General features: G+C 38.4%; 1 protein-coding gene across 1 annotated transcript; it reads right to left on the minus strand.

Moving 5' to 3' along the window:
• Positions 1 to 488: 488 nt before the first annotated feature.
• calb2a (calbindin 2a) lies at positions 489 to 25,380 on the minus strand. The gene is made up of 11 exons (XM_023297092.3): positions 25,162 to 25,380; positions 20,907 to 20,983; positions 20,735 to 20,824; positions 18,743 to 18,823; positions 15,599 to 15,655; positions 11,993 to 12,070; positions 10,405 to 10,460; positions 10,227 to 10,266; positions 9,995 to 10,048; positions 3,091 to 3,162; positions 489 to 1,327 (listed from the first exon to the last, which is right to left on the minus strand). The coding sequence occupies exons 1-11, from the start codon at positions 25,256 to 25,258 to the stop codon at positions 1,211 to 1,213; spliced, it is 819 nt and encodes a 272-aa protein (XP_023152860.1). The 5' UTR covers positions 25,259 to 25,380; the 3' UTR covers positions 489 to 1,210.
• Positions 25,381 to 25,485: the final 105 nt, after the last annotated feature.

Consider the following 25,485-nt stretch of genomic DNA (forward strand, 5'->3'; position numbering starts at 1 on the left):
GTTTCCTCAGTCATTTTCATTATGCAGCCGGGAGAAGAACATCATGCTGCAAATAAAGCTGTCTGCCTCAGTTGCTACAGTGAAACATACATTATTTCTGCTGTCATCTCGACTCCGCTGCATGCTAAGCAGTAAATTTTAATTTAAAACGCACCTCAAGTTGCAATTGCTTGTGTCCCATTGCCCAACTATCGTCAAATGTGTCCAATTTCTATAAAGTAACTTTACTGAAGCTTTAAGCTGCACACCGTCTCGATCTTGGTGGGATTTGCAGCCATTGTTAATCCGTCTTATGCTTTTGCTAGCAGATGGAAGGTGAGGAAGCAGTTTAAAGCTGGGAGGCCTTGATAAAAATGGCCAGGTTGGTATGCAAAAGGGCAACACAACAGAAAAATAATTAGCCAATGTAACTGTGAGAGAATGACACGAAACAAAAATCTACCACTTGCAGTTACCCAAACAAAATCACATCCAAACGGCATCAAAGATCATTTTATCTTAAGATATTTTATTAATATTTTCAATTGACAGTATCAGCCAAAAACAAACATTGAAAATGAAAATCATGTCATGGCATTGGTACACAAGAGTTTCAATGGAATGAGATGGTTTCAGGAGAAATCGAGGTGGAAAAATCGTTATCAGTTCCATTACAGATTATAAATGCGATCACTTCAAACACATCTGTCTGCGGTTTAGTTTGACTATATATCGTATCTAATGCAAAGTTGAAAGAGCGAGGGAATGGAGGGGTCAATGAAGCCGGGGCAAGACTCAGGGGCTGCCAACAGGTCGAAAGGGAATTTCTCTGGAATTTAGGGGGTTTGGAGTTTTGGTCAGGAGTTGCAAGTCAGGCACAGCATGGATGGAGGATGAGGTCAGAAACGGGGGAGAGCTGGGAGGATAGTCTGAGGGTGAAAAGCTGGAGGTTTCAGGAAGGTCACGGTTGGGGTCGAGAGGTCGGTTTGCAGAAAAATGAGGGTTTCAGGAAGGAGAGCTGCTGCGTGCTGACAGTGCAGTTGTCATTCATTCTGTATTTTGTTATTCTGGGAGGGGTGGGGGTGGGACATGATCGGGGGTCTGGGGGGGTGGGGGTGTCCGGCACATGCACCTGGTATAAGTTGCCACTCAGCTGAAAGTGGGTGTGGTCTGGGGAGAAAAGGGCGGGGCAGGCAGAGAAAATGATATGCAACAAGGAGAGTAGGAAGAGTCACAGGATTTGGTCCCTGCAGAGGACGATTTCCAGCTCGCCACGGTAGAGCTTGCCTCCGTCGGACAGGCTCATGATGCTCTGCTTGTAGCCCGTCAGGTTCTTCTGGTCCAGCTCCTGAAAGAGAAACATCGAGGCTTCAATCGCAAACCATGCTAGGCTAGTTCAACTCAACCAGTACTGCCTGAAAGGGTCAGATTTTAGTTAGTTACGTGGGATTTTTATTTTATAGCAGCCTCGAGGAAAGTAAAAGACAGTACTACACTGTAAAAATACTACTTAACTGTCTTTACCTGTACTTTTTTAGCAATTTAAAGTTATTTTATAGATTGACTCTCAAAAAATCACTGAAAACAGTATCGATTTACATGTAAACAGTTAAAAAAACAACAAAAATGGACCAAAGCTGTAAATAACGTGAGTATTTTTACAAATCTTAATTCGTTTACAGTGTTTGACCACAACATTACACTATTTTTACTGTATTTAAATCTGCAAAAAAAATTGTTATTCAAATGATAAATACATTTTTAAATGGTTATCGCACATATTTTTCCTGTTTTGCTAAATTCCAGATATTATTTAGTAAAATCACAGAAACAAAGTAGTAATTTACATATAAACAGTTAAAAAAAAATAGACCAAAGCCGTAAATATCGTCCACATCCAAAGTCTGTATTTTTACAAATGATAATTAATTCATTTACATTGTTAGACCACAACATTATACTATTTTAACTGTCTTTCAATAAGCAATTATTATTTTACAGATATTTGCCGTATTTAAATGAGAGATTATGCATATTAAGGACTAAAAAAATATATATTATCTTACACATTTCCCCTGTTTTGTTAGAATACAGATAATAACCAGTGAAGTCATTGAAAAAGTATGAATTTACCCATTAGCTTAAAAAAGAAACAAAAACAACAAGCTAAAACCATAAATAATATCCACATCATAAATTTATATTTTTTAAAAAGGTAATTAATTCCTTTACAATGTTTGGCTGTAAAATTGCACCTTTTTTTATTGTATTTAAATCAGCAAAAATATAAGTACTTTATGGATATTTTATGGTATACAAACAATAAATACTTGAATACTTGAATTCCAGGTAATATTTTGTAAAATTTACAGAAAATATTAACATTTACACGTTTACTGTAAAAAAAAAAAAAAAAACAGGCCAAAACTAATTTTTAATAATATTCACATTAAAAATCTGTATTTTTACAAATGGTAATTAATATTTTTTAATAATAATGATAATAATTTAATTATTTTATTGTATTTAAATCAGAAAAACTGATCATTATTTTACAGATACTTGCTGTTATTTGAAAGAAAAATTATGTATATATTAGGCATATTTTATTGTATCTAAATCAGCAGAAAATATTATTTTACAGAAATTTGATGTTTTTTTCAGCATTTCTTTGTTTTTGCTTTTCTCACAAGTTATTATTCCCTTTTTTCTTCCTTTTTCAATCAGTTTTTTCTGGCACTCTTGCTCCCAGACTCTCACTTTTTTTATGGGACTTTTTTTTGTAACAATGTGGGTTTGGATAGAGATGATAAACTGTTAATAAGCTTGAATCATTTGATGGTATTAGCAAAGCTTTTGATCTGAGCTTTTGCAGCGCTGAGAACTGGAGCAGTCAAACTTACTCAACACATGCAGAACGTTTAATCATACAGGCATGTAGGAATGGAAGGCTGTGTTTGAAAGTACAATTTTAAGGTATATAAGAAGCAGAAATAAGTGCAAAGAAAGTGAATTGTGGACCAAAAGTCACAACATAGGTCTAACCATACAGTATATATATATATTTAGAGGCTGTAAACCATAAAGAGTGACACTTTATCTCCTTCTCACCGTCTTGTTTGTCTGGTAAAGGTCTTTTAGCAGAGCGTCCAACTCATGCTCATCAATGTAGCCATTGCCATCCTGGAAGAAGTTGACAGAAACACCACAAATGTTATTTTCATTTCCAAACCTTCAGAACAGTCTGAAAGGAAAAGCATGATTATTGAAAAAATCTGGGCAACATTATTTTTAATTATCAATAGTTACACCATAATCAGCCGACCAGTTTGCACACGCCTGATACACTTGTTTGTTTTCACTGGTCTCTCTTTAAGAGGTCATTTTAAAGATCTCTACCTTTGGCGACACCTGAGAGGAGACGTTGTTTTTGAACCTCACTTGCCAAAGATCCAAGCAGTTTCACATTGTCAAAAGTCAATAAAATTAGTTTCACTTTGAGTTGGCCAAAAACTGAAGTAGTTTTCATGGATTCTTTTTCAGTTCCATGTTTAAATGTATGAGTCAAGATCAAAATCAATATGTTGACTTATGTAGTGAACATATTTACTTTGGGGTGTCTCAAACAAGTTTTTTGCTTTGATATTATCAGAGACATTTAATATTTAGTATCTGTTGATACCATTTTTCTCGATGAGACATTTAAAGTATTGTACCTGTAGTACCTGGTTGCTGATTAGTATTTAATAATGTAGCAACCCGAGGAGATGGACAGTGCTTTGTTGACTAATAGAGAGCATTTGGGGGGCAAAGTTAGTAAAGGCGCACCATGACAAAGTCTTCTGTGATGCTTAATGACCTCTGGCCAGCTCACATGTATTAACTTAAGCCAGGACCATCTAGGAAAACATTTTATATTCTAGTCGAACAAGTAACAATTGTCTTGGTTGACTATACCAGGTGTCCAAGGCTTAAAATAGCAATAACAGCACAGTTTAAGTGCCCAGTGTGCTCAGATTGAATTACAAATTATTGAATTTTTGACTGATAATCCTGCATAAATTAATAAAGTCATTCAAATTTACCAGTTGTGTGACAGCGAGTGTAAATAAAAGGATCAATCTTAGATTTGTGCTAATACTAATGAGGTAAAAATTTCTTTGATTGGCCTCTATAATGGCATCTGTATCGGGAAATATCTAAAAGACAAATGATGCGCCAAATGTCCCTTTTGATTGGAGCCCACAGAGATTGCTGGTTAACAAAGAAAGCTGATGACCACCATCGTGATGCCAACTCTGATTGGAGTTTCAGGTTTTGTTGAGCCAGCTAACAGAAAAACAGTTGGGCTATGTCAAACCTGCTTCATACTACACCTCTCTGGGCCATAACAGAACTGCTGGATGCTGAGATATGCAACACTAACTGAGTATGACTTGTAATCTTGAGTGGGAACATTGCCACAGATGCCCATTTTGTATTAGTAAATGCAAGGACTTTCATTTAATTTAATCAGTGGCTCAGTCACCATTGTGTTGTCTCATTTTGCAAAAGATTTAAATGAAGATCTTTGAAACTACCACTCCAAGTAAATAGACAAACCCTACATTACTTTCTAAACAGTGCACCAGTGACTGTGTGTTTAGATTCTGAGCTGTTTTGTTTACTTTGTACTGTCCTGCTGCTCGACTTCATTCAGTATTTCATGGCAGCAGTCATGAATGTACCGGCCAAATGGTTTAAAAAGACTTCCCATTCACAACTCTGTGTAGGGGGGTTAGCTGCAGAGTCAATATGGAGCCTCTTTGCTAATTAGAGAGTTATGTCTCACGGTGGTGTTTATAGAATATGGGGCCAGGAAATATGTCCAGATTATTGGAAACCTTCCCTTGGCAAGTGACACAAAACCATGTTCTGTTCATCTAGGCTCGGTCTCAAGATGATTTCATAGCCGGGTGTCTTGCCAGTCTTATTTTTTCAACTTTGGGAGATGCTCTTTGATGTTTACAAAACTAGACTGAAGTGTCCTAGATCTTGGGAATAAAGTGTGAATTCTATTTATTTTCCCTTTATGGATGAAAGACGCGGCTCTCTGCAGAGCTCTGGGAAAGCATAGCAACATCAGGTACCAGCCAGTCTGTCTAAGTTGCGTGCCATCTTGCATTTTAGACATTTTCAAGTCCTTGCACAGTTCGGGGGCTGCGGCACTGTGAGCCATGTTAGTGTTCAGCTGACCAGCCACACTTTGCCCTGCTCACGATCTCTCGGCACCAGAGACAGCAGCTGCCAGTGTTTCAGCTGCAGGGACTGAGCTTATAACAAAACGATGAAACTAATTACACACATAAATGGTGGTGCTCCGTTCGCAGAGGCTGTCTACATGAATGGACTGCAGCGGCTCATCTAAAATTGAACATTCAACCCTGTCTTCTGCAAGTGAGCTAGAGAGAGTGCAAGCCTTTAGTCCAACCCGTCACATGAACTGGCACGCAACCCTCTCCACTGCTGATGGACTGCTCTTTCCTGACATCTTGGCCTCTAACTTTTTTTTTTTTTTTTTTTTGCTAAAGATAGTATGTTAGCCAAGGCAGGTGCAAGAAATCAAGTATAACTTAAGAAATATTTAACTTGAAGTGTCTATGTAGAGGTGAAACACTGTCAGGAACCGAAATGAGAAATCCAGTTGCTTTCTCCTGAAGCATTTAGGATTTAGTTTGATAGGTGGTTAGATAGATGGATGAATGGATGGATGGAAAGATGTAAGGATGGATAGATATTTTATTCATCTCCTTTGGGGAAATTCAAGGAATCCAGTAGCTCAGACATGTTACATTCAAGATAGAAGATAAAACAATTCACAAAAGAACAGATAGATGGTTAGATGGATAGATAGATGGTTAGATAGATATTAGATGGATAGATGATGTTAGATGATAGATTGTTGAATTGATAGATTAATGCTTAGATGTTAGATGGATAGATAGATGTTCAATAGATATAGATAGATGCTTACATGGATAGATGCGTTAGATGGATAGAAACATGGTTCGATAGATAGATGCTTAGATAAATGGTTAGATGGATAGATGTTAGATGGATAGATAGATGCTGAGATTGTTAGATGGATAGAGAGATGTTAGATTGATAGATGTTAGATGGATAGATAGATGCTTAGATTGTTAGATGGCTAGATAGATGTTAGATGGTTAGATGGATAGATAGATGCTTAGATTGTTAGATGGCTAGATAGATGTTAGATAGATGTTAGATGGTTAGATGGATAGATAGATGCTGAGATTGTTAGATGGCTAGATAGATGTTAGATGGTTAGATGGATAGATAGATGCTGAGATTGTTAGATGGCTAGATAGATGTTAGATAGATGTTAGATGGTTAGATGGATAGATAGATGCTGAGATTGTTAGATGGCTAGATAGATGTTAGATAGATGTTAGATGGTTAGATGGATAGATAGATGCTTAGATTGTTAGATGATAGAGAGATGTTAGATTGATAGATGTTAGATGGATAGATAGATGCTTAGATTGTTAGATGGATAGATAGATGTTAGATGGATAGATAGATGTTAGATTGATAGATGGACAGATAAATGTTAGATGGATAGATGTTAGATGGTTAGATAGATGGATAGATAGATGCTAGATGGCTAGATACATGGTTAGATGGATAGACGGATGTTTAGATAGTTGATTCATCCTCTTGGGGAGTTTTAAGGTATCTGGAAAAGTAAAAACAGATATAATGTGAAAATAGAACTGCTAATTAGTATATTGGCTAGGATTACCGGTTGAACGTCTATTATTGAACGTAAAAATAATGGTTTGCCTAAAATTTGAGGTCATTGCACTTACTGCAAAGCTTTTAGTACTTTAAGTCATAGCACATAGACTTCATCAACAGATTAAGATGAGGTGTGGCAGAAAACTAAAAATTTGTTAACTCTAAAAAAAAATTGGTTAAAAAATGTTTTGCATTGATTTTGCAAACTTTTCATTTCAGCCCCAAATTGAAACCAATACAAACCTCTCTCCATCACTGTCATCTCAACTCTACAAAATTCATTATGTAACATTATGGAAAGTGGAAATGGAATATTCTCTAAAGGGAAATGATTCAAAGTCAATTACAGACGGTAAATACAGAAGAGACATGCTAATATTTATCATATTGGATAATGCTGTTGTCTGGTCATTTTTTGACTGTAAAATCACTTTAATGAATTGTGAATGTTTTGGAACCAGCTCTGATCTGGTTAATTCACTTGGACTAAAATACTATTATGAAGCAAAACATATACTTTAGTTCACGTGTAAAATGGAGAAACATGAAGAGCATTTTGCACATGAGGGCAGAGCTAACTAGAGTCTCGCTACTTTGCCACATCAAGCCGAATTGTTTATTTCCTCATAAACTGAGTCAGCCTTCTTACAGCTACCTAGATTATAGTCAGTCCCTCCAGCACACAAAACTACACAAGATACCATAAACAAGAAAATTTATTCAGCAGATGTACAGCTCCTTGTTCTCTCCTTTCTCACTCTGCGTCGTATCGTAACTCTCCCTTCCCCTCCCCACCGATCTACTGCTAATGTGGAAAATATGGCCATTAAGTGAACCGCAGCTCAACCACCCTGAGCTGTTTACAGGAGGACAGGTGTGCCAAGCCTGACTCATTTCCCTAGATAGACGGGGAGTGCCAATGGTAAAAAAAAAAACACAAAAAAACATAATTTGCATATTCATGGTTTTTGGAAAACTCCTAAACAAACAGCGCTGAGTCATCCACACAACAATCTTGCATATTTTCTTTCAAACTCTCTTGCAATTACGTTTTTCTTCTCCCCACTCACTGTAATAGCAGATCAGCTTTCAGACTACCTATTCCTCTACGTTTGGCTAAATTAAATTAGTATCCCCTCACATATAAGCACAGTGTTTTTATTATCTGAGCCCTCCATAGCCCACAGTTGTAAAACTGCAGCATCCACTTGAAACTGTCTAGTACTATTTATAACGGACATTATAAAATGCTCCGTTTTTAGTATGAAAATATTATTACTGTAAGACGACAACTCTTTCTACCACTTGGTATTAAACCAATTTCAACCATTTTCCAAGTTAGTATTTGACTTGGAGCAATTTTCCTTTATTCTAAAGATGTTTAGTCATAGAAAACTTGAATAACAAAGTACATTATACATGATTTGGAGGGATTTTTCTAGTGTGGCAAGTCTGTAACAGTGGGTTTCAATGGGCATCTTCTTCACTGCATCGAGATTACATGTACCAGTTGTGCCACCTATGGCAATTTACGGTGTATATGAAAATATAATGTATAGGTTATGTGGTAAACATTAAAGTTTAACCCCATATGCATTCAACAACCACTTTATTAGGAACATCTGTGACATCCAATCCAATCCAATATAGCAGTTCTGACAAAATCTACTTTAACGGTCCTCATCGTGCTCAAACTGAAATGGGTAAAAAAAACTTTCAGTTACTCGGCACCCTCTACTTGGAATACCCTCCAATCTGAACTAAAATTGTCAAAATTTGTTTCATTGGAGGCCTTCCGCTCTATTTTAAGATATCGACAATGGAAATCCTTTGAACAGTGCCTGTGTTCTGAAATTATTACAGTAAAAATGACTCCTGTATTTTATGTATCTAATTACTTGTATTTAATATTTTAATGTTTGTTGTTATTATCTGTCTGTTTTTTGTTGACCCTGACGTTTGCTGCTGCCTGTCTTGGCCAGGTCACCCTTGTGAAAGAGGTCTCAATCTCAATGGGTCTTTTATCTGGTTAAATGAAGGTTAAATAAAATAATAAAAAATAAAGCAAATCTTCTTTATCTTGAGATTCTATCGACTTTGAAAGGTGATAATTCTCTATTATGTTTATTATTGAGATCATAGCATTTGGTGGTTGCGCACTAGACTGCATTACATTGAAATGTGTTCCTAATATTTTGTAGGAAAGCAAATATCATGTGAAAATGCAATATAGTGTGGTTTACAATTCCAGTTTTACCTATTCCAAAGTTGCATTTTACTGAGATATGTTAAACAGTTTCCTGTCAATATAATTTACTTTTAAGATGCATATTTTGATATTATTGATTCAATAATGCTTAATAATGTATGTACTAATCAAATTTAAATGGTGATACTGATGCAGTATTGTTTTACAAAATTTGCCTGATAACAAAAAGACAATAAAACTTATCATTTTCTTATTGAAAGGGCTGCTACAAATAGTTTAGACAAAAATGAATAAAGCCGATGCTTGGGTTATAGAACGTTAAAACGGTAATCAGCATAAAAACTAATAACTGACTCAATCTGTTGATTGACTATTTATATAAAGTGCATTTTTGTTATAGATGCACTCTAAGACAAGTAACTCTCTCAACTGTATTAACATACATTTGATTTTTGGAAAAAAAAAAAAACCCAACACAAATCTATCCTTAAAGTTGGTGATATTTCATGATGATCTGCCCCAGCATAAGAAAATACTACTACATTTTTAAAAATGAAATAGAAACTCAGTGATTTCTTGATAAGAGGATTTAAAATGAGATCAATCAAACCAATGCTTTGGTTTAGATGGTTCAAAGAAAGAGAAAAGTGATTTCATTCAACAGCGTATTTTCAAAGTGCTCCCATGGCTAAGACTAACGAGGGATGCAGCTGTTGTGAGTGAAATAACTTTTCCTCCTATTAAATATGATGAGGTGTTCAAACGCCATCACCCAGAATTGTGTAATGCCAATTTATCACTGAGAACATGGACAGAAAACCCCAGGAGCAGCCGGCTTCTCAGGAAGACAGATGAGAGAAAGCATCGCTGCCAAAATACATCGACAAGTGAAATCTAGCGGAACAAAAGCTAACCCGGACGGTCAGATACCAGCGGTGTGTTCGGGAGTGTGTGGAGTGTAGTTGACAGCTATATTATTCCTACTTTGAATAAAATGTCACCTACCTTGTCATAGTATGTGAAGATGGCATTGAACTGCTCAGAGGTCAACTTGACACCCTGTAAAAACAAGTTTGGACTTTGATTAGCAGGCTGCAGATTGCCAAAAAGCACCAGTAAAACAAAATTCTATTAAAAAAAAATTAAGCGTAGCATCAATATTAAATGGGTTTAAGCCTTTCACTGGCATTAATTGTGCATAATATGGCCATTTTGTTTTGCATTAGCATCTCCGTACCTGGAATTTGAGTAGGAAGTTCTCCTGGACGGGGAGAAGCCTTTGGGACAAGAAGGACTTCATTAGCGGACATAACAGTCGTTAAATTATTCAGAGCCGCTGACTTTGAATGAACATCAGCAGGCAATGTGTTTCAACATTTATATAGCGAGCAGAAGCCGGTAAAATTGCACATTACCTCGCCATCTCTAACAGACCCAGCTTCCCATCTCCATTCAGATCAAACATCTTGAGCTAGAAAGCAGAACAGAGATTGGAGGACACAGAAGACAAGCTGAAAGGAAAGGTTTTTTTCATCGGTATATGCAATAAAATGGGGGAAAATCTTAGAAACAGAATGTGCAGACATAATTTTTCTATCTTTATTATGCATCCACACCACTTTTTCATTGTGCAAGATGTTTCTTGTTCTAATAAAGGGACTGTCCATAAACCTTGCTTCAAATATTCCAGCCAGTGTGGCTGAATAATAACCCAAAAGGTCCCTTTTTTTAAGGAGACTTTGGAAGGAAAGAATATACCAGAAATAGTACAATGAGACTTTCTTAACTTTTCTCTCTAAGGAAAGCAAAACTTGGCTTAAGATTGTTCAGTAGAGCTTTCATTAAATGACAATCCATCTCCTGCCGGTATGATCAATAATTAAGCTTATTTTTCAAGAAAAAAATGTTTTTAAAAAATGACATTTTAATGTTCTCACATTGGAAAATTTGCTGCTTTGCCTTGTCTTATATTATTAAAACCAGTCATTTAAACATTTTGGGCTGTTACTCAGAGGAAACAGGTCATTCCACATATTTTTTGATGGTATTTTTAGTATAAAACTGTTAATCTCAAACATGTTGACAGTTTCTAGTCAGAGAATTTTCACTGAGAAACAGATTGAGAGGTTGACATTATGCTACCTGCAGCTGTTATTTATAATCAGAGTTTTACAATGACACAAAACCATGTGTTCGTTGTCTTGGCTGGGCATTGTGCCTGTTGTTGCATCATATGGGTAGCTATTTGTAGGCTAATCTTGGCCATTGTCCTGCACAATATTTGTGTACAGTTTTTCAGGTGGTTTCTCTGTCATAGTGGCATGTTTATTAAAATTATACATCCTTTATCTTAATTTTTCACCTCTAATTTGAGCTTTAGTGTTGGATGTCCCTGTTAGACAAGGGTTAAATGCTAAACCAGCAGCATCTGAATGATATCGAAGCCTGTGCTGGTACTTAACGGGGGGATTACTGGACAAATCTCTAAGAGCTCGCCGCCTTCACTTTCTGGAACAACTGCGAAGAAACAATAATGGCCAAGTTTATCTAGAAGAAAACCGCTGCAGAAAATCAGGTCAGGTCATCTCTGGGGCTTCCAGGAAGAAGCAGATGTTAGCACATCTGGGCTGCAAACTCACAACCTGCCGGACATGATGGGTCACAACCACTCAGCCGCACAGCGCTGCTGCTGCCACCAACATGACAGGCCTCTGAGCTGCTCCCGGCCACATGGGCTTCAGACTGAGACCTTTCATCAATGATTCTGTCGGATTCACTGACGTTTTCAAGACTTATTATTTTAGTTTAGCCGTCTGTCGAGACGATGATGCATAATTAGCATCTCGTTTTGGTTTTGTCACTATATTTTCTCCTCATTTTGTCCCACTGAAAACATTTCTATGCCGAGAGATGATCTCGCAATGCTAAAACCTCCTTTTCCTAATGCTATGCACACTGTACATGTGGGGTTTTCCATTGTGTATCTGAGTGTGTGAGTCTCACTATGGTTTGTGTGTACTCCTGCAGCTTCTGATCATCATAGTGTCTGTTAGCTTTCTCCAGCAGGTCTGAGAGAAAGCCCTGAGGACAAAGACACACATAGATAAGAAAAAAAAACAGGCAAGTAGCTCCATCTGATCATCAATTTCACATGAGAGAAAACATACAGAATTTAATGCACAGCATGTGTAGGTGGTATAATATGTAGACTCGAAAATACCATCACAGGTCAATGATTTCAAACACATATTCACATTTTAATAACATATAGTATCAATTATGCTATCATATTGTAAATAATCTTTTCATATTCAGAAAAATCTCATGTAAAACACACAATACTGTAAACACAGCAATAATTGCTGCGCTCAAACCCTTCACTGGACAAAAATCATATTATGTACAAGGAAACAAAAGTAATGACAGTGATAGCAGAGTTTAAATTATCGGTTTTCTTGTTTTTAAATTACTTGACACGGAAAAAAGAACAAATGAATGGCATGTGCAAATAAGAGAAAGAAACAAGGAAAAACTGAGGTTAAAATGGCAAAATTTGATTATAGAAGGTAAAAAAATCAGGACAGAGAGAGAGAATTATTAAATTATGAAGTGATTTATGGGTTTAGCTTTTGTTTTGTATGTCAGAACCTAATAAAAGTAAAGGCAGCCATTAGTTACAGTAAATGTAGAGCAGTAGAAAGATGACAGATGGTAAATGATAATGCCTGTTAAATGAAGGTGCTCCATTAGCATTGCGTCAAATGTATTATATCACTTGTATGGCGCTTGAGTCAATATTTTCCACGTCTGCTCACAATTGTGTGGTGAGACACACGTCTGCTGCCTTCAGATGAGTTCTCATCTGTATCTTTCCGAAGCTTTCAAAAAGCCACACCTGAGTAACTCATCTGCACCTGGTCAGCTGGAAGAAATACGATTCCCACAACAGCCCGGGCAGCCAAGTTTGTGCGTGACGCGTAATCGCTGACCCCATTAACGCTCAGCTCTCCATCGTGGACCACTAGCCTCTCTATATAATGTCACAAAACATTCCCAAGAGGTGTTGAAGTGAATAAAATGAGCTCTCTTTGCATCTGAATCCTCACCCGATGACATAAACACTCGTGGTCATTGGGGAATTCTGTTTCCTGTGGAGCAGTCACTTAACTCTCCTGAGTCAAAGCTGCTATCTGACTTGACTCGCCCATATGCACACAATGTATACATTCTCACTGATTATTTCATAAACTGTGATAGTTTGAAAGGGATGTTGCTTGTTAGCTCTAAAAAGTGAAGAAAATCTCAAAAATAAGAAGTTGACATGTCGGTAAATATGCTTATTCGCTTGGTTGTGCAGACAGAAAGGTGGAGGTTGCTGATATTGAGCTTGTTAGCTTGATAGCATTAGCCAGATTTACCATCCATCCACGTCCCTTGTGCATGAGCATGAGCGTGCAGGAGCTCAAACATGCACGGAGCATACTGGAATAGTGTTGTGTACACAGAATGTCAAAAAAAAAAGACAAAAGGTGCCTTAAACCTGCAGTGTTCCTAACAGCCAACAGAGGGCGACCCCTGCTTGCAGAAATACATGTAACTCTATAGAAGCCTTAGCGAAAATGACCCTACTTCTGCCTTGATTTGTTACCTCAGTAAGTATTTTCCTCATAAATTTATGGTCTTAATTGCTAGTTTCAAGTCTTTAGTACAGCATGAGGTGCATTTTGTATTTTATGCTCTCATTTAGAGTTTTAGGGTGTGGCTAACTCGTGATTAACACATTGCTACTATATGAGCAAGTGCAGTCTCCTTGAATGTGCAGACTCTCTGCTTCAGTGTTGTGTGGATCACTTTGTTTGGTTCCCATTTACGAAACCAGGCCTGTATATGAGTTTTTGTTTTTTTTTTAACACCAGCACTGCACAGAAAGCTAGAGGATAATGAGATATTCACTGAATTTGAAGAAATTGTGATTATAATTGCCAATTTTAGCTTCAAATGAGGAGATGAGGCTGTTTTACACTGCAGGAACTAGCAGATTGTTTGAATAAATCATTAAGAAGCCACATAAGTCAGCTGGATGGGTTCAATCCCGTGTTTCAGCAGCAGCTTTACAGGCTTTTGGTCAGACGATTTGCAGCTGTAATGCTTAAACTATGACTTGGAGGGCAGTGGTGTCTCTGGTAGAGGTGGATAGTTGACGTTCAGATTACTGATCAGAAGGTTGAGGAGTTCAAATCCCAGTGCTGCCACTGATGGGCCCTTGAGCAAGGCCCTTAATCTTATCTGCTCCATGGCAGGTTATCGTGACTGACCTTTGTAGTTTCACAAGCCGGAATATGGGGAACAAACTGAATTTCATGGTGCTGTAAGACGACTTCTTCTTCTAGTGCAAGCCCATACCTTTGTAGGTGTTCTGACTGCTAGAACTTCCCCTAAAGAACCTCTTTAGGAGCCATTTTGAGGAAAGAAAGAAGCACTTAGGTATCTCTGAGGGACTCTGGTAAACTACTGTGTGGATCACAACAGGGATTGGTTCAACTTGAAGAGAACAAGGGTCATTTTCAGCATAATTTTCTTTCATAACTTTCTCGACATAACATTTTGCATACATATCAAACCATCAGTTGTTAGATTTGCTACTGTTCATAGACCTAGAGTTATATCCACCGAATATTTGTTGTCATTTTAGTACCTTCAGAGTTAACATGATGGTCAAAGATGTTGGAAACATCAGTGGAAATTGTGGAGGCCGTTCCTGTTAACCTGTGCCACCTAATGCCTGACATGAGTGGAAAGCTGTCTATTTATACGACTGTCACGTCTGTACAGTAAATATGAAGCCAGGAGACACTTAGCATAGCTTAGCACAAAGATAAGGCAAACAGCAAGCCGGGCTTTGGCCAAAGGTAGAAAAGTGTACCTAGCAGAACCTTTAAAATTTACTTAACATGTTGTATGCAAACAATGTAATTTTACAAAGAGTCACATGCTCTTACTACTTCTTTGTGCCAGACTTGTTGGATGTCTCCTGCTTCCAGTCTTTATGCTAAGCTTCATGCAGGCTCCAGCTTCATATTTTTATGTAGCTAAGCAAATAAATGTATGTAGAAAATGTCAAATAAAGGTAAATAATAGGGTAACTGCTGATGATAATATAAAAATATATAGAAAAAAATGATTTTTTTTTGCTTTCTTTGATTTTATTGGTGCAAACAGGCTTACATGAATAATAATATGTCTACTGTACATAAAAATATGCATACAGATTAATACACGTTGTATACACTTTTATGCAGTCAAACTTTGCATTTAATAGATGTGAGGAAATCATTGATTACAGATTATGAGGCTTATTAGCTCCTCCTGTCTGCTAAGTACCGTTTAGGGTTGTTAATGAATGTATGTGTTGATGTGAATGTGTGTTGGGGGAAAAAAAGAGAACAAAAGATAAAATAAGTATGACAAAGTATGCAGATGAATGAATAAAAATGTTTAAATTAGGCTATAGGATGAAGATGAAATATTCCATCAAAAACATTCTCATGAATTGATTGCAGTACTTCTTGGTTTCATATGAATGTACTGTTGAGTGTGAAACTTATTTACCTTCAGCTCATTTGCTTCAATGTAGCCACTGCGATCTGTATCGTATCGCCTCCATGCCTGAACCAAGACAACAGAAGACATATTGAACTGAAAGTGTTTTCTCAGCACTGATGCACGAAGCACAAAGAATCTGTTCTCCACTGTGATTTACATTTCTCCCACCCCCCCACATAAATCCTCTCTGATCGACCCATGGCTCACTCTTTAACTGCGCTTAGGGTTTGACTTTTCTCTGGTGCAGAGCAGAAATCGTTCCAGAGGGGACGACCACAAAAGCCCGGACCGTCGCCGTAATCAGTTTTCAAAACAATCCCGTTTGCCCACATACAGAGCAGAGGGCAACGAGACGCAAGGAGAACAAAAAGAGGAGGCAGAGAAAAGTCATTTTAATGAATGTTTTAATCTAGCAGCTGTCCCTGTCCAAAGAAGGTCTCCTTATCAAAGATGGATGGTCTTCCCCCTTCTCCTCCCCCTCTGCTCCTCCTCTCCTCCTCTGGGCTCTGCAGAGAGGAGCTACAGTGGTGTTATCCATTATGTATGACTCTGAAAATAGAAGGTTCTGCTTCCTCATTCTAACCCTTTAAAAACCTCCCTCTCTCCCCACTTCCTCCTCCCTGCTCCCTTCAACAAAGACTGATTAATCCCCCCCCCCTCTTGTTTTATGTTCTCAAACTCCAGCTCTCAACTTCCCATCGACATTTCATTTACGTCCTCCCTGTTCCCACTTTCTCTCATTTGCCCTTTGTATCTTTCTCGCGTTCCACACCTTCTCTTTCATTCATTCCTCTCCTCTCATTTCATTATTATTCCCTCTCAATTTGACACAGGAGACAAGGACAGCTTCTTCCCCACATGTAATTGGTTTCTAATTGGCTCCGTTCTTTCTTTGCGGCAGATCTAACATGAAATCTGCCATTTTTTCCCCCTTATCTTCCGGAGGCACATCGTGGAATAAATGATTTCCTTTTTCTACTACCTTTCAGCACATATCTTGCTCTGCAGAGGGCTTTTTGTTACTCCTCCGATCATTTATTATTCAAACCTCACAGCAACACTTAAACTTTAGAAATTCTTCAACCATTTATTTATGAAAATTACCTCTTTTTTTGCTGGTGATTATTCACGTGGTTAATTGTGAACGTCTTGAGTCTCCACTTGATCACTTCAACATACTTCTTGGATAGTGAAGTTAACTGTTCATCATCAGCTAATCTGGTTTTCATCTTCAAGTTTGTATATTCTGATTGTTAGTGTTAGTTAAGCTGACTAACAAGCCACTGGTTTTTGGAATTACCATCTCATTAAATAGATGTGATCATCATTTTACATATATACCAACAAACACAATGACCGCCTCTTTAAATGGCACTTTGTTATCACCTCATTTAATGTTGGTGACGCCACAATTGCACATTTTTTTGGAGCAAAAATCCACCATTTGGCTGAATAAAGGCCAATTCATGCTTTCCATGTGTCCGCAAGGGTTTGCATAACCTAAATTTCAGCCCCTTTGTGGATGTGTCTCATTAGGAGGAAAGACTGTGCATGGATATTTTTCTGACATCCACACCTTTAGAATTTGTCATTTAAACAGTTGTAATTGAAACAATATAAGAGACAACGCGACTGTCCATGTAGTAGACCAACATGTACCTATTGTAGTATAAATAGGAAACTTCACCCAGGAAACTTGAGTTCAAGTCATATCTTGGACCATTATTCTATTTTTTTTCACTTAAGTCTCACTTTGACTTTTGTTTCCACTAACTAGCTGTTGACTTGTGTTTTCACTTGGTATTTATTGACGTATAGGCAAGAAAACTACCCGGTTTAGCTTAAAATACAGCCTGTCGCTATGTTTACCACATATTACAAAGATCCATTTTGGACATTTCCAGGGTTCACCAGAAATTAAACACACACTTAACTCAACTGCAAGAAGTTTCCTACGTTGTCGAGGTTAATCTTTTGTTTATCTCTGATCATAATGAGCGATAACGTGCATTCTGACTCATTAAACTGTGGCGGAGGTCCCTAGTGGCTGATATGTATAGGGATGATTTCCAATAATAAGGGCCAATTAATGGATGGATAATGTCTAAAACAGTTTTAGTAGGTGTTGTTTTACTACAATGTTACAGCATATATTCACATTATTCCGTATCCAGTGTCTCATATCGTGCAATAAAGGATATTCTATAATGCCTTTCAACTGTGCCAATGGTGGGCGCCAACGTTGGAAATTTTGGCATTATACCACTGGAGACACATACTGCATGTCATTCATCTATCCCAACAATTCCTGTCTCTTTCTATCTATCTATTAAAAAAAAAAATATATATATATATATATATATATATATATATATATATATATATATATATATATATATATATATATATATATATATATATATATATATATATAATTTATAATTTTTTTTTTTTTTTTTTTAAATAAGAAAAAAGCAGGCCAATACTTGTCTGCATGGGGACATTTACATGCATCTTCAGAGTTCTCAGATAGTCAAACTTGTATTTTGCAGCAGAGATGCCAAATATCATAAAAGTATTTCAAACTATTCACTCTTCCATTTAAATTTTCTTAAGACTTTGCACCTTGGCTGTCTTTTTCGATAGCATTTTCTGCCCTCTCCTTGCTTACTTGTCATATATTAGCCTTTACCTTTGGTTAGCCAATTATCCAGTCACTGCCTGTGATGAACTATGGCCATTTGATTAATAATACAACCGCTTTTTTCAGCAGATGTGTACCACCATATGCAATCAAGGGCAGCAATCTGTGCTTTTCTATTCCAGACTTCTCGGACTTATTTCACTAATTGGTACACCTTCACCTGCCCAGAGGGAATTAATCCGTGAAATTAGCCAGTAGGCGGGAAAGAGAACGTGAAGTCTGTTGGCTCTCCACGGTTGACCGAGCCTTTTCTATAATGTATAGTTGGTTGAAGCTAGTATGTCCTGACTAATGACATTTTATAGACAAAATGAAGCTTCTGTACATTTAAAATCCAAAATGCTTACAGAGAATTGATCAAATGACTGAGTCCATCAAGCGGAGCAGCAGCTTTGCATGAAAAACAATATACCGACCAGTCCATGCACGCTCAGAAACACACTTACCGCCATAAACTCGGCGCTGGAGCTGACAAACTGTCTGAAGCACAGCAAGAAGTTCTCTTCAGTTGGGAGAATCTGGGCCAGCTAGAGAGAGAAAGAGTGGTGAGAACACAAGATGGTGGAATTCATATGTTGGGAGAAAAAAAATAGAGATTGTGGAGTTTTTTTTGTCTGCAAAGCCTCAAATGGGCACCTCAGACATAAATAATAGAAAGCCATAACCTCAGAAGCCAGCTTATATACCTAGGATGGGAATATTTATTGTTTTTGGGTGTTCAGACAAAGACTTTATGCGCAATGTTCTCACCCGAGCAATTGAACCTCTAACTCATTTGCGGGATTTCTACTCCAGCAGTGGATTATTGATACCGCAGAAGCCTTCCTTCTCACATCTTTTTCAAATCACACTCTGAAAATGGTAAAATCGAGGGAAAGCAATACCCCGAACTGACGCTCCATAGAGACCATCATGAAGACCGCATTTATGCAATCGATCAGAGTATTGAACAGGCCTCTGAAGACTCCCATCTGCACTGTATTTTCAGCTCTGTGTATTATCTTAGCTTTCGTTCTTACAGTTTTTCTCACCGTTCACACAGCATCAAGCATACAGCTTTCTACTCTCTGAGCAACATTTCAATTACTGCTGCACATCCAAAAGCCTCATGCAATCATGGCTGCTGCCCAAGTAGAGGAAGTCCACGAAATGATTTTATTGTACCAAATATTTGACCATACTTAGTTCGTCTTTCATTTAGAATTTAAACAGATAATTGGCCAGTTTGGGAAATATGCTTATTCAGTTTCTTGGACCTATGGAACAGGCATTTAGTTAGCTTAGCAAGACTACTGAAAACTGCTACCTCTATTAAAAAGAGTCAGGAAAGGTTTTTAAAAAAAAAAAAAAAAAAAAGCTTCCCAGCAGCTCTAAAGCTCATTAACTGACATGTTATATCTAATTTATTCTGAAAATGTCCAAGAAATCACTCAAACCAGCCAACAAATAGTTGTACATAAACTCTATAAAACAACAAATTGGTGTTTTAACACTTTTTTTTTTTACAGATCCACAAATGAAATGTAACATCTTATTTATGTAGCTTTATTCACATTTTCTTTAGATTTAGTTACCGATAACCAGAACCAGACTCTTTTTGTCGCTATTTCCAGTCTTTATGCTAAGCAAAGCTCATTAGGTTTTTTTTCATTTCTATTATATATTAAACATTGTAAATATATCATTTCATCTTAACAAGAAAATTAAAAAAAAAAACAAAAAACGTATATATCTTAAAATGTTAAACTAAGGTTTTGTAGAGCCAGCTGCTTCTCTGTGTCTAGTCTTTAGGCTAAGCTAAGCTAAATGACTGATGACTGTTTGCTGTTTATGCTTCATGTTTCCTGTTGGCAAGACAGTAAAAAAGCATATTTCCCTGAGTGCCAGACTAAAGTGTGGTAGAGACTACTTCTTTGATGTCTTCATGCTAAGCAAAGCTAACTGTCTGCTTGCTATTTTCATCTTTGTAAAACAGATATGAAAGTGATATTAATCTTGTCATTTTTCTGTGGCCCGAAAAGTGAAAACCCTTTTTCCCAAAATCTCAAACAAAGGTGTGGTAAATTCTAGCAGTTCCTCTTTTACTCGCTGTGCCCCTGTTTCTGGTCTTCATGCTAAGCTAACTGGCTGCTTGCTGTTCAGGTTTTATATTTGCTGACAGACACAAGAGTTAAATCAATCCTTGCATCTTACTTTTGGCTACAAAGTGATTGTGCATATTTTCTTAAATGTCCAGATAAGCTTTGTTGGAGGATAGATGTTCCACAGTCTTTATGCTAAGTAAAGCTAACTGACTGTTGGCTTTGGCTACATATACAAGCATGGTATCAATCAAGCTCTTGACAGGAAGGCTAACAAGCTTATTTCCCAGAACTTTTCCTTTAATTAAAACACCCAGATTTGTAAGCAGAAAACCCAGAGCTGGTGCAAGGCCTTACCTCTGACATCTCGATCCGTCCATCTTTGTTCTTGTCAAACTTCTGCATGAACTCCTTCATCTTTTCTCTGAATGTGGGGTTTGAGGGGTCCTGGAAGTTGTACATACATGAATATAAGTGAAACCTGAGTGATCCATTTGTGGATCTGTGATTGACCTCTGAACAGACTCACCACCCCTGCTCCTCTCCGAGCCATCTCCAACTCCCTGAAGAAGTTCTCCAGCTCCTTCCCCTCGATGTAGCCATTACCTGGGAGACACACAGACCACAACTGTGTGTTACTGCAACATACCAAGGATCTGCTTTTTCCGGTATTGCTGACATGCAACAGCCTCATAAGATGTGGTCACAGTGTCCCAGCATCAAACAGATCCTATCGTGGCTCAGTTTTGCCCTGGTATTGATTCAAACATGAGCTGTTTACCAGTAACTCTCTTCCTTCCCCTCTAATAGATTCCACTATTGACTGACACGATGCAAACTGATCACTCCTCAAAGACTGTGTGTTCACAGGATTGTATGCCAGGAGAGGCTAAATATGGAAAATTGCTTTTCTTGGATTTTCAAGGTGATGATCCACATGCAACTTCTTTTATTCCTCAGAGATCAATAAGTGCATTCAAATGGAGAGTGTGGCAAATAGGGCAAATCAATACAGATAACGGTGTACAGTGAAAAATAACAGCGTAAAGTAAAAGGTTAAATTCTCGACAGTTTAAGCCAGAGTTTGCTTTTTTAAGATTATCCAGCTGTGAAAGTGATTTTCTTAAGAAGCTTAACAACGTGCTATCAGTCATTCTGACAAACCAAGTGTCATTTTTGTCAGGTGGTGCTCAACCTCAGATGGTATCAATCATGTTTTTAGATGCTTTCATGACAAATTTATCTTCTGGGGGCCATGAAGTTGATTTCCTTCCACTCTGATCTTCTTTTCTTCTTGTTCCCGGAGTTCTGTTGCCCTGACAGAGGACAAATGAGTGCGGACCGCCTTACCCAGGTACTATGTGAACCTGTGCCAGTATTCTATCAACAAGCCTGCTGAATGGCTGGACAGATGGCTCCAAACGATGTGACTAGCTGCTTCAGTAAAACCCTGGAAGGCAGAGCTGCCTCATTAAACACCAACAAAGATTATTATGCCATCCATTTCCTCTCCTCTCCCTCTAACTCGCTGCCTCTCTCTGTCATCTTCGATCTAACTCCTTCGCTCTATCCAACCAACATCTTAGCGTCTTTGTTCCATCCATGGAATATTTTATGCCTTTGTGTGTGTGTGTGCGAGCTCACATGCGTTCCTTAGCGATGTTATCAAAACTCATGAATACAAACTCTGCTGTTTCGATAAGTGGGACAGCGAAATGCCTCGCTGCTATCGAGCATCCCTCCTGTGGGTCTTATTGACATTTAGCACTCTGGAAAGGAATGGCCCGCTTGATAATTAATCAGAGTAAGATGTGATTAACAACAAGGCGAACGGCATAAAGTGACAATAAAAATAGATTTATGAATAGATTATCCGGGGCTGCTGTCGTACCTCCAATAGATGCAGCTATAGATCCATACAGCCCATTATATTGGCGTATGGGAGCATCTGTTGGTGGCTGCACTAAATCAAAAGTAGGATAAGTGCTTTTCCTCTCAAACAGCCCTTAAACCACAACAATATGTTTGCTATGAAACACTATATGTGCTGCAGCCTCATTACAGTGTGTCCATGTTGCACTAAACTGTCCCAAACCGCTGCAGTAAACATATTTACACTATATGAATATGTAAAACAAAATCCTTGCCTGCAGCTACATTTTACAGCTGATTTCCACTCACTCCCAGATCGTTTTGCTTAAATGTCAAATAACTAGTTTTATACACCATAATGAGAGCTCCCCAGCCAACTTGCTTTCATATACTTTCTGCACAAGCACTTAAAGCTTCCACCAACCGGCGAGATAAAAGGTTCACAAAACCACTTTTGGTCCAAACATGCGCTCTTTGGGATACTGCGTCACTGTGTTCCCGGGAGACGCTGGTAAAGACGCTTTTTCTTCTGGTTTAGATTCTAAAATTCAGCCCCAACACAGGAAACCTCTCAAAGTGGGCAGTTGTGCCAACTAAGTGCATATTTAAAGCCTATATAAAGTGCATTTGCCTTTCAAAGCAGAGTGCAGCCCTGTCTATTCAAACATTTTGTGTTGAGATCACAGCTGGGTCAATTCAGGAGGTACAGTTTTGTTTTTTGAGTGTGCTTCATACTCCAGATTTCCATATCCAGGTCAATGAAAAATAATTGACAGCAAATGCTCTATAATTAGCAAAAAAGGAACTGCAGTTGTTTCCTTTTGCGGCTTTGAAGTGACTGAATTTGAAAGGGCCTGACGGAGACAGCAGAGAAAGATGAGAGGGACACGGAGCCACAATCCAGATGAGATTTGATCCTGAGCCAACAGGGGAATGTGTGGTTTCTTCATCTCTGGGTGCATCGCCTCCTGTGTATTTTTATCTGCAGCTCAGAGACGTTTACTCAATCTGAGCAAACAAATTAGCTCTCCTTTCTGCCGAGCCACGAGCCACTCCCAGCAATGAGAGCAGAAATCAAACACTGTACCCAAATCTGTGGATGCTCGCTCGCTCGCTGGGATTTGATTAGCAAAGCAGCTCGTTGCAAAGCGACTCAGACACCTGGGCGGTGGTGGAGGGAGCCGAGATGCTCCGCCAACACCGACACACAGGGCAACTTTTCTCTCTGCCCCTGGTAGGGGGAGAGCTCAGCTGCAGAGCCCCTCCAGTCCCACCTGACTCCTCACTCCACCTTGATTTCCCAGTGGGAAACATTTCAGCATGTGTGCAGGCGTCAAAACACTCCACGCTGACAACAAACTCCCAGGAGAAAGTGTGTTGAAGCAAATAGGTGCAGCACAACTAGCCTCATCTGCAGGTGCAAGTGGAGAAAAAGTTGACCAACAAGCCGGACTTAAAAAACTCGGCTTTCAATAATGACCAGCTGCAGCCAAGAATCGGCCTCATCACATAAACGTCACAGTCTGATGATGTAAAATTTGAATGAGTTGACTGTGTTTGACGACTAATTATCAGTGCGTTGGTTAATAATGCCGGTTTGATGCTATTTCTTAATTATCTGGCGCACCAGAAGGCTCATTTATCGTGCACTATAAATACTCTCGCAGTCCAATAAAGGACAATAAGTTTTAAAGAAAAGGGAAAAACTGTTTCCTCTGCAGATGAACCACTTTTAAGTCTGTCCATCAGCTTGCAGCAAATCCTCAGTCCTCAGAGGAGTGTGCAGACCTTGAGGTGAAATGAAAATATCCATAATCAGGCTTCTGAGGCTTCATTACAGCAGCAACGTGCAGATGATTTGCAGGAAGACAGCAGAAAAAACCTGACACAAGGATCTAAAACATCCATCAGGATTGAGATTTGCTGAGACCATGCGCACCATGAGTCAATTTTCTTTTTTTTTTTCAGACATCACATCACATTAATCCATTTGAAAGCTCCTCTGCGTAAAGGGCACCGACCACCTGACACACTGAACTCATTGATGAAACGTTAATTAGGCTGTTTGTGATTGGAAACTGATCATTCACAGGCAATTAGCCAACTTTACGCAACCCGTCGATGATTATAGATCGCTGGAGGCATTTAAAACACAAATTAAATAGGGGATTGATTGCAAAATAAACAGAAAATGGAATGCATTCATTAATGAAAAGCGGCAGCACCAGTGATGGAGCGCACTGATGAAGCTGCGTCCATCTAAACTCCCATTTACTCAGCGTTTCATGAGCGTTTTATACAGTTTGCCCAACATTTAGACACATATCATCAGAGAATAACATCGACTCCTGGTAGATTTCGGTATATTTTGCCTTTTTCAAAAGAATAACTCCATCAAAATTCGTCTAAAAACCATTTAACTTTTATTCCTGACAGTATATTATCCTCTAAAAATAGCTGTTAAACATGCTTTAACTCGAAAAATATACCTTTTGTGCAACTTAATTCGTTTATCGAGCTGAAAATCAATGGCACAAAGAATATATGCGCAATTTAAGGACAAAATAATCTCACTTTATCTGTCAGGACTGCAAAAGTAAATGGCCAAAACACAATATTTCATAATTTTCCTAGATTTTCAACCCCCTACAGTGCCGATTTCATATTAAAAAAACCTCGACAAACTTTTTTTTTTTCAGTTTGATTCTCGTCTTTTATTCTAAGCCTCATAACGGTTTCAGTTTATTATCTTAATGGTGCATTTCAACCTTTTTTTCTTTAGTTTTTCCTGAGTGATTATTCTCGGTCCCTCTGCAGTCGGCTGAGTTTTACAGCAGTGATATCCCATTAAGTCATACATCATGGATTTTGAGTTGTACTTAACTTTTAGTGGGGAAACATCAAACTCTTACCGTCAGCGTCGAAATGTTTCCAAATGTCGAGGAACTGGGACGCGGTGACCTCGGCCAGGTGCAGGTGAGGAGGCTGCTGTGCTGCTTTGTTTGCCATGATGCTCTCGACGGATGCTTTGCTGCAGGTCAGACGCCAGAAAAATCCGCGACTAAACTTTTTTTTTCTTCTTCTTCTCTCTGTGTCTCCTGTTCAAACACACCCCACACTGTGGCCCCAGCGCGCCGCCCGCCGCTTTTTAACCCCGGCGCTGGAGCCGCAGCACCGACGCACCGCCGCTGGGGGCGCAGCGCCACCGACAGCATCCATCTGAGTCAGCGTCCGTC

The sequence above is a fragment of the Amphiprion ocellaris genome, chromosome 3, assembly GCF_022539595.1.
Source record: "Amphiprion ocellaris isolate individual 3 ecotype Okinawa chromosome 3, ASM2253959v1, whole genome shotgun sequence".
Classification (NCBI taxonomy): domain Eukaryota; kingdom Metazoa; phylum Chordata; class Actinopteri; family Pomacentridae; genus Amphiprion; species Amphiprion ocellaris.